Raw genomic sequence first — 17,470 nt, 5'->3', positions numbered from 1 at the left:
CTGAAAGTGATATTATTTACCTATTGCTTTTATTTCCTTTTCATAATACAATATTTTATCAAATCTAAAATGTCATCAACTGTAAGACACACCATTATTTTTATACCAGCAAGAAAGAAAAAAGCTATCATCTATGACATACCATCAATTGTAAAACATATCCTACCACCAAAGATGATAAAGTGAAAAAAAAAATGTGAGTCTTATAATCCATGAAAAATGGTAGCATCATCAGCATATATGGTATTATTTTAAACCTAAGTAAAGACTGGTACCACTTTGTAATTTTTTTCCTTCCAAAGTGCCTTTTTGGTATGTACTGATATAACACTGGTGTTTGGCTTTAATTATATCATATTTACCACATTAAGAAAATAGAAACCTCTGTTATATTTTTTTCCTTAAATTTAAATCTAGATTCAATTTTACATGAGTTTACATCAGATGAGTTTCTGGTGTCTGTTGAGACAAATGAGTTTCTTTCTTGTTTTTCCTAATAATTTGGTAAATTATACTATTTAGTTGTGAAGGGCAATTTCTTTAGGATTTCTACATAAGTAGATAAATCCTAAAATTCCATTTTGGAATTAAACTTTTTAGATTAAGAGATGGTTGCAAACAACTTAAATGTGCAACAATAGGAAAAAGCACACAATGGTATGTCCTTAGGATAAAATATTATTACCTGTCAAAATCATGATATAGAATATTTAATGACTGTCAAGCATTTGTGATACATTAAGTGAGAAAAGCTAGCTACAAAAGTATGTAAGTTATATATATATATAATACACTTTTAAAATAAATAAGATCTTTTCACTCTTTCCCTCAAATATGTATAAACAAACATATAAGAAATGAAATCAAACTCTTTATGCAATCAATTTAAAAACTAATTAAGCCATTGTTCCCCTTTTCCTTTGAAAGTATTTTTTTTTTTTTTTTTTTGCGGTACGCGGGGCCTCTCACCGTTGTGGCCTCTCCCGTTGCAGAGCACAGGCTCCGGGCGGGCAGGCTCAGCAGCCATGGCTCACGGGCCCAGCCACTCCACGGCATGTAGGATCTTCCCGGACTGGGGCACGAACCCATGTCCCCTGCATCGGCAGGCGGACTCTCAACCACTGCGCCACCAGGGAAGCCCTCTTTGAAAGTATTTTAAGTCAAGGAAATATTTCCCTTGTCAGACTATTTTTACTTCAAGAAAATATTTGAGCTAAATTCTAAAAGAAAATATAAGAGCTGGAAAATATTAGCTCAACTTCTGCCAAGGAGACAGAAATCCAGGAAAAAATGAAATGAGATTTCAGACGTCTTCTTTAGCCTAATTTAACTAGTTTTGGTATTTAATATGAAACGTTCTGCTCACTCTAGAACAATGGAACAGGAAACAGGACTTGAACAAGTCTTGGCAGGCTTTGCGTCTTTCCATGCAAGTATTCATGTCTGCTGCAGTAACCAGTCCAAGCAAGAGTGGGGGCCAGGATTCCTGGACACACAATAGGAGCAAGAGAACTCTCAAAACTGCTGATCATTGCATTTTCTCCCTTTTCCCCTTCTTTTAGTGGCTAGAAGGGTTCTTTTGGGGTAGAAGGAAAATTTTAAAAACAAAACTAAGAATTTGCTAATTTGAATATATGTCCATCCATGGTGAAGGAAACAGCACTGGGAGTAAGTGTTGCCATTCCTCAACATAATGCAGAGTCTCTCTGGCCGGGTCTTTTCCTTCCATGTCACAGTAATCTTTTGGCAAACTCACTGGTTCTTTCTTTCTGTTACATCTTAATCCCACTTGGTCATAAGGGAACTTTGAGATTACCTGTAACCACAGAGGAGCTACAAGTCTTATAGTGCATCTGCCCTCTCCTAAGCTATGGTAACCACACAATATGTTTTCCAAACCAAAACCCTTGAAAGTGAAAGGGGGCAATGAAACTAATTAAAATTTTAAAAATAATAATTTGCTAATTTGAAACAATAACTGTGGAAGTCTTTATTCCAGTCATGGCTGTTTCAGGTCTAATCAAACAACTAGAGATAAGAACAGAGGGGCCTAGGGACCTCCCTAGTGGCACAGTGGTTAAGAATCCACCTGCCAGTGCAGGGGACATAGGTTCGAGCCCTGGTCCGGGAAGATCTCACATGCCACGGAGCAACTAAACCTGTGTGCCACAACTGCTGAGCCTGCGCTCTAGAGCCCAGGAGCCACAACTACTGAGCCCATGTGCCACAGCTACGAAAGCCTGCACGCCTAGACCCTGTGTTCCGCAACAAGAGAGGCCACCGCAATGAGAAGCCTGTGCACTGCAACGAACAGTAGCCCCTGCTCACTGCAACTAGAGAAAGCCCGTGCACAGCAACGAAGACCCAACACAGCCATAAATAAATTTATTAATTTTTTTAATCTTAAAAAAAAAAGGAACAGAGGGGCCTAACCCCTTCTCAAGAGTATACGGAGCTCTGTCTCCTCAAAGAATGTGTGCATGTTTATGTGTGTGCGCGCGCAGGCGTGTGTGTGAACATCTAGTAAAAAGAGAAAGAAACAGAGAGAGACAATAAATGTCTAACTTTTATAATCAGAAAAAAATGTTGTTATTATTATAAAATAAAAGAATGAACAGAGGGACTTCCCTGGTGGCGCAATAGTTAAGAATCTGCCTGCCAATGCAGGGAACACAGGTTTGAGCCCTAGTCAGGGAAGATCCCACATGCCGCGGAGCAACTAAGCCCGTGCGCCACAACTACAGAGCCTGCACTCTAGAGCTCGCAAGCCACAACTACTGAGCCCACGTGCCACAACTACTGAAGCCCGCGTGCCTGGAGCCCATGCTCCGCAACAAGAGAAGCCACTGCAATGAGAAGCCCGCACACTGCAACGAAGAGTAGCCCCCGCTCACCACAACTAGAGAAAGCCCACATGTAGCAATGAAGACCCAACACAGCCAAAAAAAATTTAAAAAGAAAAACAAAGAATGAACAGAAACAGGAAATTCTTTCACATTACTAGCCAATAGTAAAAAAAATTCTTTTTAATATAGAAGACTTGATATATAATTAAGTTGAATTAATAGATATCCAATATGAATCCTACGAAGACCTTACCTTTCTTCTCAAATGTTCTATGCAAATTCACCATGTATTCAACCAAGAAGAAAATGTCAATAACTCTAAAAAGTTTAACTCAAATTAATAGTAACGATGGTTTAAATTTTAAATCCAACCACTCAAAATTGAAAACTATAGAGGTAACAGTAGCATCTGTCCCACTCATTCTGAGGCATGGAGCCTGGGACATAGTAGAAGCACCCCATGAACATGTGTTAGGATGCAGTGTGTCCTAACACTTTTGGCACTTTTGGAGTCAACATCTCATGTAAATCCTCCATACACCCCCGCAGGTCCCCCATTCCGACAGATAAGGAGCCTGGGGTTCATACGGTTTTAGTCATCCATCCAGGCCTACACCATAGAGATGGTATACACACCCAAGCCAGCCTGACTGCAAAGTCTATGACATCTCTCATATTTCTTATCCCTTTGACTGTAACCAATGTATAGATCTCAAACAAATCATTTCCAGTCCTAAAATTAATAAATGGAAACCAAAATTCATGAATCTGCTAATTAGTCTTTTCCATGGTGGAGATTCCTTGATTTTTCAAGAGAAATCAGTGTGTGCACATATTTACCACCCACACACATATTTTTTATAAATAAATAAAAATTAAGATGAAACTTCATACTCATTTTTATATAGTCTTGATTATGTCAAACTTGGCAAGACTGAATAACACATAAATGTCATTTTGAAAATAATCAGACAGGCAAAGTAAGTCAAAATAAATACCTCCAACCTTATCAACTTGGGTTGGGTAAATAAAGATAGAAAAAATTCATGAAGATATCAGACTTAGTCATGTCTGAAAATACAATAGCAAAGGGTAGCTTTTTTCTCCTTGATAAATGTAAGCATTATCTTCAACTATTCCTTCCAAATATATCTATACATTCTCCTACCTATTAATTTTTTATTAAAAAGAAGCATGATTTAAAAAAGAGTATACATAACAAACAAAAAAGAAGAGTATAAACAAGAGTGTATGAAACCAAATGGAAAAAAAACCTGCTAAGACTATACAAATACACTGTGATATTATATTATATACAATACTTTTTAAATCTCATAATAAGAAAGAAATTAATGCTTAGACTTTACCTTCCTGGAATCTGATCTTGCTGGAATATAAATATAATGCTCCAAACGGGTATCAAATGGTACAGTATATGGTCTCTTTTCAGGTATCCTGGCATCTGGCCCATCTCCACAAGTTTCCTTAACTGACGAAGTCATTGACAGGTTAAGTTTTGTTAGTTCTTCACTCAGTTGATCCACAAGAAGTTGTTGTTCTATTATTTTTTCATTCTTTGTAGAAGAGAGATAAGAATTTTAAAAACAGAGAACCTCAGTATGTGTATAATGATTAAAAATAACTGTACATCGACCAAAATTACAACTACCTTAACAAAACAGTAAAACCTCATTTATCCAAAGACTAGCCTTCTGGGATTTCCCTGGCGGTCCAGTGGTTAAGACTCCACACTTCCACAGCAGTGGGCGCAGGTTCCATCCCTGGTCACGGAACTAAGATCCTGAAGGGTGCGTGGCGCAGCCAAAAAAAAAAAAAACCCAAAAAACAAAGACTAGCTTTCTGGTGTTCACAAGAATTTAGGATTGTCCTGAGTGGTAAAAACTTTTGAATAGTAAGCACCAATAAATACAGCCTAAAGAGTGTGCAAGACAGTGCCCCACACACTGTGATTGGTTAGCTTGCCAACCTGCAGCACTGTGATTAGCTGATCTTTATAAAAGTTTGAAACTTCAGAGTGAAATCCAAGAAGTAACAAGAGACCAGAATGTTAAAAAGTGTAGAAAATTGCAAAGAGCTGAGGTGACAGCAAAGGGGACAGAAAGTGGTAACAGGTGCAGTGAAGTGAAAGCCTTTACTCAGTGAAAAAGAAAGCCAGAAACACAAAGAGATAAAGGTAGGCAATTGAGAGTCGTGGGAGAAAGAACTTGGAAATCAAAGGCAGAACAAATTATATGGGGGGGTGGGGGGGGGGGAGACACCGTGTGTGGTTTAGCTTCTTACATATCCTCTAAAGAAAAATTTTGAAGTATATCCAATCTAGAAAGCTCTAACATCAATCTTTGTTTTATAAGCACAAAATTATGTAAATAAGAAATGTCATTCATCTTAATATTTCACATGTATTATAATGTTTAAATAGGAGAAAAAAAAAACCCTAAACTTTCACTGTGTTAATGCTGAGCTATAAAATGTAACTTTATTTTTAAAGTCATGTATTCAGATAATTAAAATATAAAACATCAATAGCATATAATTTGACGGGGGATATTAAATGGAGTCCTTATACTCTCTAGGAAAAGGGTAAAAATACCAATTAATATTAGACTGTATTAAGTCAAGGGTGCATGGTATACTCTCCAGAATAACCACTAAAAAAAGTGAAAGTACAACTTCTAAGGTAATGAAGTAAATTTTAAAATACACAATTAATCCAAAAGAAGGTAAGAAGGAGAGAAGAAGGAACATAGAGCAGATAGGATAAGTAAAAATCACAATGGTGGGATTATAACCAGAATGTAATAGTAATTATGTTAAATTCAGAAATGAACTAAGTAATCCAATTAAAGGATAAGGACTGTCAGAAAGAATTGTAAAATTATCTAACCTGCTAATTACAAGAAACACAATTAAAATAGACACAGAAGGATTAAAAAGATGGAAAAAGAGATACCATGTAAATATTAATCAAAAGAAAGCTGGTACAGCTATATTAATATAAAATAGACTTTAAGGCAAAAACCATTAGAAGAGATAAAATGAGGTAAAAAGTGATTTAAAAAAAAGGTCAATTTACCAGGATGATGTAACAATTCTACATTTCTATGTACTTAATAACCGAGCTTAAATATATATAATGCAAAAATGGTCACTATTCTCAAGACAAATCCAAAATTATAGTGGGAGATTTTAACATCACTCTAAATCACTGATATGACAAAAAGACCCCCAAAAAGTGAGTAAAAATATAGATTTGAATAACAGGATAAACAGGATTAAGAGTACCCAATGATTGCAGAATACACATTCTTTTCAAACACTTCTGTAGTATCTACAAAAACTGGCCTTATGCTAAGCCGTAAAGCAATTTTCAACCCAAAGAACTGAAATCATACAATTAAGCTAAAAATTAATAAATGCAACTAAGCTAAAAGTTAATAAAAAGAAATTCTCCATGTGTTGTAAATAAAGTAACTATACAACCCATAGGTCAAAGAAAAAAGTCACAATAAAAATTAGGAAATATTTTGAGGCAAATGTGAAATGCAGGTAAAAATAAGCTTAGGAGGAAACATATAAATTTAAATGCACATATTATAGAAGGCTAAAAATATATAGGAAGGCTAAAAATCAATGAACTAAGCATCCATCTAAAGAATTTAGGAAGATAGCATAGGATCCTATCCCCCAAAAAAGCAGAAAAAATTAAATAATAAAGATAAGGGTAGAAATTAATTAAATAATAAATAAACATATACTAGAGAAGATCAACAAAGTCAAGAATTTCTTCTCTGAAGAGACTAATAAAATTGATAAACCCCTGGTGAAGTTGATCAAGAAAAAAAAAAAAGAGAGAAGGCACAAATAACCAGGAATGAAAAGGGGGATATCATCACACGTCTAAAAACATTAAAGAGATAAGAGACTATTACAAACTTATGCCAATAAATATGAAAACTTAGACACAGTTGTTAGATTCTTAGACAAATAAACCTTATCAAAAGGGGGGCAAAAAGAAAATATGATTGAATTCATAATAAAACATTCCACAAAGAAATGTTCCAGTCCCAAATGTTTTTCAGGTGAATTCAACCAAACATTTAAGAAAGAAATAACACTAATTTTTCACATATTCTTCCAAAGTATAGAAAGAGAAGGAATGCTACCTAACCTATATTATTAGGACAACCTAATCTGTTACAATATCTAACAAGAATATTTTGAAAAAGGAAAATATAGGCTAATCTCACACATGAATAGAGATGCTAAAATCCTAAACAAAATAATCACAAACCAAATCAAGGACACTTGTAGAAAACAGTTAACACAGCAGACCTGACTGCTATCCTTTGAAAGACCTGCTTAAGAGGTTGTCCATTGGCTGGTGTCTGGGAACTTGGATCCTAAGAGGGTTCCCAACACCCTAACTGGTAAGAGTGGCTCACTGTGCTCAAAGTGTTTGTACAGACAAGGTGGTTTATGTTGAACACCTGCTTTCCTTCTGGTAGTCTGGAATTTTGGTACATGCTGGGCAGAGAATGCCTTCATTACCAGCCCTCAATAAAACCTGAGTCTCTACTGAGTTTCCTTGGTAGACAACATTTCACGTGAGTTGTCACAGGCTTTGCTGGGGGAATTAAGCACATGCGGGTGACCACCGGGAGACAACTCTTGGAAGCTTGTGCCTGGTTTCTCCTGGACTTCACTCTATGTCCCCGTTCCCTTTGCTCTCCTTTCATAGTAATAAATCTTAGCCATGAGCACAACTATATGCTGAGTCCTCCTGGTGCATCATCCAACCTGAGGGTGGTCTTGGGGACCCCCAACACAATACATCATGACCCAAAGAAAGGTTTATTCCAGGAATATAAGATTGGTTTAAAAATTAGAAAAATCAATATAATTCACCACATTAACAGGATAAAGGGAGGAAATCATGATAAAGAAAAATCATTTGATAAAATTTAATATCCATTCATAATAAAAATTCTCAGCAAAGAAATTTTCCTTGGTTTGATAAAGGATAAATTAAAAATATATATATATCGGGACTTCCCTGGTGGTCCAGCAGTTAAGACTCCACACTTCCACTGCAGGGGGCACAGGTTGATCCTGGTCGGGGAAGTTCCGCATACTGCACAATGCAGCCAAAAAGTATAAAAAAAAAAAAAAAAAAATCTACAGCAAACATGATACTTAATAGTGAAACAGTGAAAGCTTTTCTTCAGCAGTTGGAAACAAGACAAGGATGCTTGGCATCAACACTTGTATTCAACACTGTATTAAAGATGTCAGTCAATGAAGTAAGGTTAAAAAAAAAAAACAGAAGGTATAAGGATCATAAAGGAAGAAATAAAAATGTCTTCATTTGCAGATGACATAACTATAAATGAAAATCCTAAAGAATTTACATAAAATATCAGAATTAAAAAATGAATTTAATCAGGTTGCTGGGTATAAGCTATCAACATACACAAATCAATACAGTTACACATACCAACAAAAAATGAAAATCTGAAAAGATTCCATTTATAGTCACATAAAAAAATAAAGTACCTGGGAATGAATCTAACAAAAAATGTGCAATACTTCTACATACACACAAAAAAGTCATTATTGAGAAAAACCAAAGAAAACATGAGTAAATGGAGGAATATACCATGTTCATGGGTTAGTGAAAAGACTCATGATCAAAAGATGTTAACTCTTTCCAAATGTATCTTATAGATTTAATGCAATCCCAACCAAAATCACAAAAAAGTTTTGTTTTTTGGGGGTTTTTTTGTGGTCCTTGAAAAGCTGATTCTAAAATTTATATGGAGCAACCAAGACATTCTTGGGGAGGAGGGAAACAGAGCAGAGGCCTTGCTCTATAGAATATCTAGACTTATTAGGAACCTGCAATAAATAAGAAATGTGACATTGGTCCAAAGACAGAAAAACCAATGAGATACAACAGAAGTCCCAGAAATATACAACAGATACATGCATGAATGAACCTTGATTTATGACAAAGACAGTGGTGAAAAGATGGTCTTTTCAAAAAGTGACGCTGGAACAAATGGATATCTATATGGAAAAAAATTGAAATTTGACCTTTACTTTACCCCATATGCAAAAATCAATTTCAGGAGAACTGTACAGCAAAATGTAAAAGGCAAAACAATAAAGCTCCTAGAAGATAATATAGAAAGACTCAGTCCAATAGGAAAGCAAGCAAGAAACTTGAATGAGCATTTCACAAAAGAAGGTATCCAAATAGCAAAAAAACATGAAGAAGTGCTCAATTTCACTAGTCATCGGGGAAGTACAAATTAAAACCACAGTAAAATAATATTATATACCGACCAGACTGCCTAAGATTTAAAACTTTACAATAACAAATGCTGGCAAGCAAGTGGAGCAGCAGAAATGCTCATACAGTGCTGTTGCAAGTTTAAACTGGAAAACAAGTTTGGTATCATTTACTAAAGTTGAAGATTCGCCTACCCTATGACCTAGCAATTCAACTCCTAGGCACAAATCCAAAAGAAATGTGTGTGCGTGTGCACCAGGAGACATGTTTAAGAAAATTCATAGAAAAAAATGTCTATCAACAGTAGAACAGAAAAATAAATTGTGGTATATTCATACAATGAAATCCTGTACAGCTATAAACTAATCAAGCTACAGCTACACACAACGTGGATGAATCAGAACAGATAAAATGTTCAATAAAAGCAACCAGATACTAAAGAATATATATTGAATGATTAAATTTATAAAAATTCCAAAAACTAAACTGTAGTGTTCAAGGATACATAGTAAAACCACAAAGCAAAGCAAGGAAATTATCATTATGAAAATTAGGAGAGCAGCTCTCTCCGAGGAGAGACTAAGGGCTTCCGAGGGGCTGGCAGTGTGCTATTTCTTGAACTGCTGGTGGCTACCCAGCTGTTCTCTTTGTGATAAATCACTGAACAACACATATTATTTTATATATGTTTTATGTTTTTAAATTATTACAGAATTAGAAGGGTTAAAAAAGAAAACAAAAATAATGTCAAAATCAAAGTCTAATTTGTCCTGAATCAGATTATTACTCAGAGCAGTAGTTACTCCTTGATAGGAAGCTAAAGTCTTTAAATGAAATGAACTGTTTGGGGGGGTGGTAGGGTTCATAGCCAGGGAGTATAATATTTAGGGACATACCATGTTACTCTGCAGGCACATCCATGTTAATACAGAAAAGCTAAGAGAGAGAAATTGAAAGATTTAGCCAAAATTAAAGAGCAAATCACTGATGGAGTATAAAACGATAATCTAACAAATCAAAAAGTTTAAATTATGTGTTTACCTTCCAACACTTGACAATATCATATTGCCTATTACTTTGGCAAACAACGGAAGGGAAAGTATAAAGAAAGGATAACCATAATATGATTTGCAAATTAAGTTCCTGGGTATAAGGTTTTGTGTTTTTTTTGTTTGTTTGTTTGTTTTGTGGTACGCGGGCCTCTCACTGCCGTGTCCTCCCCCGCTGCAGAGCACAGGCTCCGGATGCGCAGGCCCAGCCGCCATGGCCCACGGGCCCAGCCGCTCCGCGGCACGTGGGATCTTCCCGGACCGGGGCACGAACCCGCGTCCCCTGCATCGGCACTTGGACCCCCAACCACTGCGCCACCAGGGAAGCCCCAGGTTTTGTATTTTTGAAATATAAATCAAGCTAACAATAAAAATGTTTTCCCTTCACACCAATTTAGGAGGAAAACTGTAATAACTCTTTCAGGTGCTTGTGTTCAGAACTCCATCTGAAACCTATTTTTGCAAACATTCCCACTTATCATTTACAATGCTATTTTATTTAGTCATGTACTATTCCAATGAAATATACAGAGCAAGGTACATTAAAAAACTCTACCTGCAACCTATTCACTTTCTGCGCTTCTTTCAAAGATATAACATGTCCTTTGCTTTCCTGCATCATCATTTGCATTTGATTCTTTAGTTCCTTCACTTCCAGGTCCTTCTGATTAAATACTACTTCAGCAGCAGCAAGAGCACACTGCGGGGAGGGAAAGAAAGCACAAGAGAGATTCAATGTGGAAAGTACTGGAGAGACCACATAATACCACAAAAACTGTGGTTTAATGACACCTTGAAGATGTCTCTTAAAATTTTCTTATCCTTTGTTTCTTGTTTCTTTATAAGAAAGGCAGAAACAGCTGAGAGGACCTATTACTGCTATAATGTAAGAATTAGTCACCACAAAGACAGGAAGATTTTCCTTACTTTTATTTCCTGCATTTTAAGATTGAAGCCAGTTATTCAAGTTCTAGAGTACATTCAATGAGATTTTTATAAGTTTTCTAGAATTGCCATGAGATTTTAATGTGGGTTTTTAAAAATCAAAGAGGTCACATTTCCCAAACTGACCTATAGAGTATGGTTAAATGCATTTGGATGTTTAAATAAAGAACATTTGCTAATTTTGCACCCTTTCACTAAAAAGAGATATATTTTGAAGATGTCTGGAAATATGGTTAAACGTATCGTTTTCTTAGTTTGCCTGTCTCCAAATAAACTCGGGACATGCAAATAATACTTTTAAAACAAATTTTGAACTAAATAAACAGAAAATTAACATTGGTCAAGGGTCTGCTTTATGCTAGATTGTAACTTGGCATTTTAAAAATATCTCACTGAATAGACATGATTCCTTTTTCATGAAGAAACTAAAGCTCAGTGAGTTAACACCTCTTCCCAGGACAACACAATGGATAAACCAAATTCCTGACAGTCAACTCCAGGGCCTTTCTAGATCTGAAGCCTATGCTCTTTCCGCTAAACCACAGGAAAAGAGAAGAAAGAGTAGCTATTTACAAAATGGTGCTCTCTTTACAAACAAGATTTAATTCACAAAACCAGAGCATGTGCGTTACCTCTCAGGTGGTGGCGTGGAGGTGGATGGGCCTCTGCACTGGGAACCCACGGACTGAGGCCAGCCTTGAATTTGCTACAGCCTTCCCTTGGGACTTTGGGCAAGTCCCTTCTTTTCTCTGCTTGGCATCTTTGAATGACCAAATAAGGAGGGAACGCATGACCCTGATGGTCCTTATAACCCTATATATTTATATGACCTTTATGACTTTTCTGTTTTTAAAATAAAATATAACTATAATTCTCATTAGTTAATACCCTCTGCTATGGGCAATTAATTGCCCATCCGAGAAGCTTAAAATGTAACTGCTCTCCCAGTGCTGCATATTTAAATATTTTTACATATACTTTATAAACTACAGTTTTATTGTTTATTATTTATTTAGAAGTGTTTATCTGTTGAGTATATTCATGTTCACATACTGTCCTTGTGTTCAAATTATGGAGTAAAAAAGTAACAAAGAGACTTAAGAGGTATTTATGAGGGGATGAGCTGCCTTCACAGAACCCCTGGTACGTGGCCCTACCTACAACTACTGAGTCCAATCCCTTAGCTGCCACATATGTATAACCTAGGCCCAGGTAGAAGAGAAATAAATGAGAGGAGATCATAATAGGCTAACGTGTATTAAGCCTTACTATAGCTCAGGCATCTTTCTCATCACTTTATGGGAACTAATAATGCTCTAATAGCTTTCAAAGCAACCCTAAATGGAGCTTATTATTAGTGTTTCCATTTTACAGGTAGGGAAACTGAAGCACAGAGAGATTAAGTATTTGTCCAAGGTCAGAGAGCTAGTAAACAAAGGAGCTGGGATTCAAACCTTGGAAGTCTGTTACCCATGTTCTTAACTACTATATTCTCTCACAGAAAAAAAGAACAGAAATGAAGTTTAAAAAACAATTTTTTAAGAGACATATGGGGTAAGGAATGACACCAATCATTTGTCTATTTGCTGTTCAGTGGTATCCATAGATTACTAGGCCTAGAAGATTGCAGACCAAAAAAGGGAATCCATTTTTTTTAAATTGGGAAACACTGAATGCTATATCTCTCACCTGGAGACTCACAATATACATCAGTACTTTTCAAAGTTCTGGGAAGTCTTTGGATTAAGAAACCTGTTTGTTTTTTGCAACCTAGCATTTCCCAAAACAATCTGATCATGGTACCATTTTTCATCAAGACTGTTAATATCTTTGGGATATCATAATCTAGAGTACATAATCTAGAGCAAGTTTAAATTTAGAGTTTCCAACAGACGGAGAGAGGAGGTTACTACCCATCTCACCCCCAAGCAGATGGGTTTTGTGGGCTTCCAAAATCAGTCATCTTAGAAGCATGCTTTCTACCACCAACTCCTATAGTGTACCACAAAGTTCAAGCTTCCTATTACCTGTACTTAATGTTCTGCCAGTTTCTTATACCAAAGAGGAAGGGCCAGGCCTGCTCTATTTAAGAAAAAGGCAGAGCAGAGTTACTGCCTTTAAAAAAAAAAAAAATCCATGATTTTAAAGGCAGTACTTTATATGCTTATATTTAAAGATCAAAGCTTTGTAAAAGAGCAGCAGTTCTCATAGTGTATTCAGTAGTGAATCTTTTAGCATGAACCTTAGATCCTTTCAGGGTATCCATGAGGTTAAAACCATTTTCCTAGTTATACTAAAATGATATTTGCCTTTTTCACCATGTTGTCATTTGTACTGATGGTGCAAAAACAATGATATGTAAAACTGCTGGCTCCTAGTATGAATAAAGAAAGTGTCACCAAACTGTAGTGGTAGCCACTGTATTCTTCACTGCTGTGCACTAACAATACAAACAAACCAACAAATGCCAGTTTCACTTAAGAATATCTTGATGAAGGAATAAACATGATTTCATTAAATCTCAACACATGAGCACTTTTTTAGTATTCTATGTGTCAAATGGGAGGTATGCATAAAGTAGTTATCTGGTGATAGTTATCTGGGGCAAAAAATCTTGTGCAACTGTTTGAGTTGCAAGCTGAACTAGCCACATTTTTAATAGGGTGCTATTTTTACTCTAAAGAACAACAGACAAACTATTCACACTTGTATGTGTGACAGAACCATCATTTCAAGGAAAACAACTAATAGTATTTGTTGCAAATGATAAAATTCAAGTTTCATGCAAAAATTAGAATTTTGGGGCTTCCCTGGTGGCGCAGTGGTTGAGAGTCCGCCTGCCGATGCAGGGGACACGAGTTCGTGCCCCGGTCTGGGAAGATCCCGCATGCCGCGGAGCGGCTGGGCCCGTGAGCCTTGGCCGCTGAGCCTGCGCGTCTGGAGCCTGTGCTCCGCAACGGGAGAGGCCACAACAGAGACAGGCCCGCATACCGCAAAAAAAAAAAAAAAAAAAAAAAAAATTAGAATTTTGGAAAACACTTCTGCTACTGTAAACTTGACAGCTTCCAGTAATTAACAACTTTGCAGGTGAGATCAGTGGTGATATTAAGGAATGTGATTTTTTTGATACTGTATAGTGAAATGTGTCAGCATTGAAAGATCTTCATAATTTAGTAAACAAATATTTTTCAAGTGTCCAATGCATGTTGATTCAAAATCGTGTGTGGATAAAAGATCCATTCAAAGTACAAGATAAAAATCAGTGAATGTTAATGTAACAAAATGGTTTCAAATCCCACATTGCAGGTAACCTTTAGGAAATTTCCGCTTGTTGAGTTCTGATATAATGTCAAAGAATATGCACAATTATCTGAAAAAGTCATTAAAATATTCCTCTCTTCCAACTACAAATCTAGATGAGGCTGGATTTTCTTCATATACTTCAACTAAAACAACATATTGCAACAAATTGCATGCTGACTGATATGAAAATCCACCTGTCTTCTATTAAATCAGACATGAAAAGAGATTTGAAAAAATATAAAGTAATTCCACTGTTATTAAATTTTTTTGTTTTGGAAAATAGTTATTTTTAATGAAAAAATGTTCTTTATATTAACATGTAATTGGGTTATTATTGTTAGTTCTGAGTGAATTAATAGTTTAAATTTGTTGTTTTAATTCTAATATGGTAAATATCAATAGATAACAACCCACACAAACAAAAGCTCTTTAGGGAACCTCAATTTGAAGAAAGTAAAGAAAACTTGTGAGCAAAAAGTTTGAGAATTTCTGTAATAGAGGTTTCTTTCTAATACATACAAATAGATATTGAGGAAAGATTTCTAACTAGAAAGCCGTCTTATTACCTATATCTTCTCCTATTTAAAAGAAAACGGTGGACTATCCATTTGTCCACCAGATTGCAAACTCCACATAAGCAGAACTAGGTATGTCTATTCTCCATTATTTCCCCAGTGACACATAATCTTTAAATAACAAATGTTTTTCAAATGAAAAGTGGGAAAATGTAATTTTAACTCAATATACATATATACAATATGTATACATGTACATAGCTACAATCCTTAAATATTATAAAATATGATGATTTATTTGTTTGTCTAAAAAATCAAAACACCAAACTCAAGGAGTCAGGTAGCATTTTTTTTCTTTCAAGAAGCACTGACCTAAAGAGGGATTAAAAACTCAATAAAATTTAACCTAATTTTGTTCTGAAACTGTGTTTCTTCTCATCTTCTAAATTAATGACCAGTCCCACAAGAGCCTACTTAATAAATACAACAAATTAAAATACACTTGAAGAAGAAAGGAGGAGGAACCAAGAAAGAGATGAATTATGAGGAGAAAGCAATAGGAAAAGGGAGAAAGAAACAGAGTAAAGGCAAATGAGATTTTATATATAATCCTTTCCAAAAAAACTTCTGAAATTCCAAAACGACTCTTACTTGCCCAGATAAATGTAGTCTTTAAACAAGTTACTTACAAAGGTAGTGTCTAAGTACCTGGCATTTCTTAAGCTCTCGCTTCAGCTGGAGAACTGTAATATGCTGTGGTCCTTCTTCCAGGTTTCCAATGCCTTGGTGTCCTCTGAATGAGGTGACCTCCTGGGTCACGTTAAACCACTCCTGCAGTTTGTGTTGCTGATTTTGGTTTAGTCTGACAGAATCTTTTAAGTCCACCAGGAAGGTAAAGGCTTCCTCTAAACAATTTTGGTAACCCAAACATTCTCCTTGTAGCTGAGCAACTTGCTCCTCAAGAGAATGGATCCTATTTTTATCAGGAGTCCCCTCCCGATGGATCTGGCTAGTTTGGTTGCTACTAGCCTGCTGGCTTTGCAAAGCTTCTCGAAGCAACTTAATCTCAAATTCCATTTCGCCCATACGGTCTGACTCAGGGCTGAAGTTTAAGGTGGGTTTGTTTCTAATGTTGCGTGCTCTGTTGGCATATTTGAGAGAATTTAAGGACTCGTCAAAATCCAAGGAGGATGGGCTGACACAGGTGATCATGACGGTCTTGGCACTGCCTCCCAGGGAATCTTTCAGAAGCCGGGTAATTTTAGCATCCCTGTATGGAATATGTGAACTCTTCCTGCGTGGGTCCCCAAGAGCGCTTATTACGTTTCCTAAAGCCAGCAAGCCACTGTTGATTTGAATGGATTCTTTGAACCGTTCACCAGTATTCCCTGTTTTGGTTACTCTTTCTGATCCAGCCAAATCCACAAAGTGGAACTTTGAGACAATATGCTGATGGGAATACCACAATCCATCTTCAGCTGCCTCTTTATTTTTCGCCACTTGACAAAGGCTGATTGTGAAAATCACATGTGACCTACTGGAGTGCTCGTTCATTTGGGTGGTATCCGTATGCCTGGCTGCATTCCCCATCTCCAGAAGACTCATCACTTCATCTGCAGTCTCCACCTGGCATTCCTTGGCCCCAACAATCACTTAAAATAGCAACAGCAAGTTTTAATCAAAATCCAGTAGAGTTAAATTAACCATACAACAATTATCATTTGCTTATACCGCCCAGTTAAGACAGTCCCTTTAAAAAACTTCATAGCATTTCAAAATAAAAGTAACATCAGCAACATCATTAAATAATTTTAGATAATCTGCTAACAGGACTATTTTAATAGATGGCATTCATTTTGATGTTTAAATTCTAAAAGATGTCATATATATGTATGTTTTAAACAATCTGTGGGTTTTTTTGGAATCACACTCAATTCTTTAAAACACATGACAAAAGAAAAATTCTTTATTCCAGTATTTTGATTTGTAGAGTCTAATATACTGATTGAAAGACAATAGATTAATTATATATATAACTCAAAAGAATTAATCAGTAGTAGATTAAAATTAAATTAAATTAGTTTCTTTCGAGTTTCGTTAATATTCAAGCCATCCTAAGGTTTAAAGTTTTTGGTAAATAACCAATGATAAATGAAAATTTCAATATAAATAAAGTTGTTTATTCTTTTTTTTTTTTTTTTTTTTTTGCTGTACTAGGGCCTCTCAGTGTTGTGGCCTCTCCCGTTGCGGAGCACAGGCTCTGGATGCGTAGGCTCAGCGACCGTGGCTCACGGGCCCAGCTGCTCCGAGGCATGTGGGATCTTCCCGGCCCAGGGCACGAGCCTGTGTCCCCTACGTTAGCAGGCGGACTCTCAACCACTGCACCACCAGGGAAGCCCTGTTTATTCATTTTAAAAACAGTTTCCCCCTACATAATATAAGAGTGCAAGGCAATTCAAAAAAGGCAAAAAAGTTTCTATTTTAACAACAGAATAGAAC

The 17,470-nt window shown here is 36.1% G+C and overlaps 1 protein-coding gene across 6 annotated transcripts in view; it reads right to left on the bottom strand.

The window, feature by feature from the left end:
• KIF27 (kinesin family member 27) overlaps window positions 1-17,470 on the bottom strand; it is an 85,489-nt gene that overhangs the window by 58,979 nt on the left and 9,040 nt on the right. For 4 of the 6 annotated variants that reach the window (XM_065879251.1, XM_065879254.1, XM_065879253.1 and 1 more), the window contains exons 3-5: window positions 15,680-16,623; window positions 10,765-10,908; window positions 4,214-4,420 (exon numbers count right to left, since the gene is read on the bottom strand). In XM_065879251.1, the coding sequence (XP_065735323.1) occupies window positions 4,214-4,420; window positions 10,765-10,908; window positions 15,680-16,623 (1,295 nt within the window). The remainder of the gene's footprint in view (window positions 1-4,213; window positions 4,421-10,764; window positions 10,909-15,679; window positions 16,624-17,470) is intronic. The other 2 variants (XM_065879255.1, XM_065879256.1) reach the window with 1 other exon arrangement.

This window comes from Phocoena phocoena, chromosome 6 (genome assembly GCF_963924675.1).
Source record: "Phocoena phocoena chromosome 6, mPhoPho1.1, whole genome shotgun sequence".
Taxonomy (NCBI): Eukaryota; Metazoa; Chordata; class Mammalia; order Artiodactyla; family Phocoenidae; genus Phocoena; species Phocoena phocoena.
The sequence above is the reverse complement of the archived record's forward strand: the minus strand, read 5'-3'. Positions and strand labels throughout refer to the sequence as shown.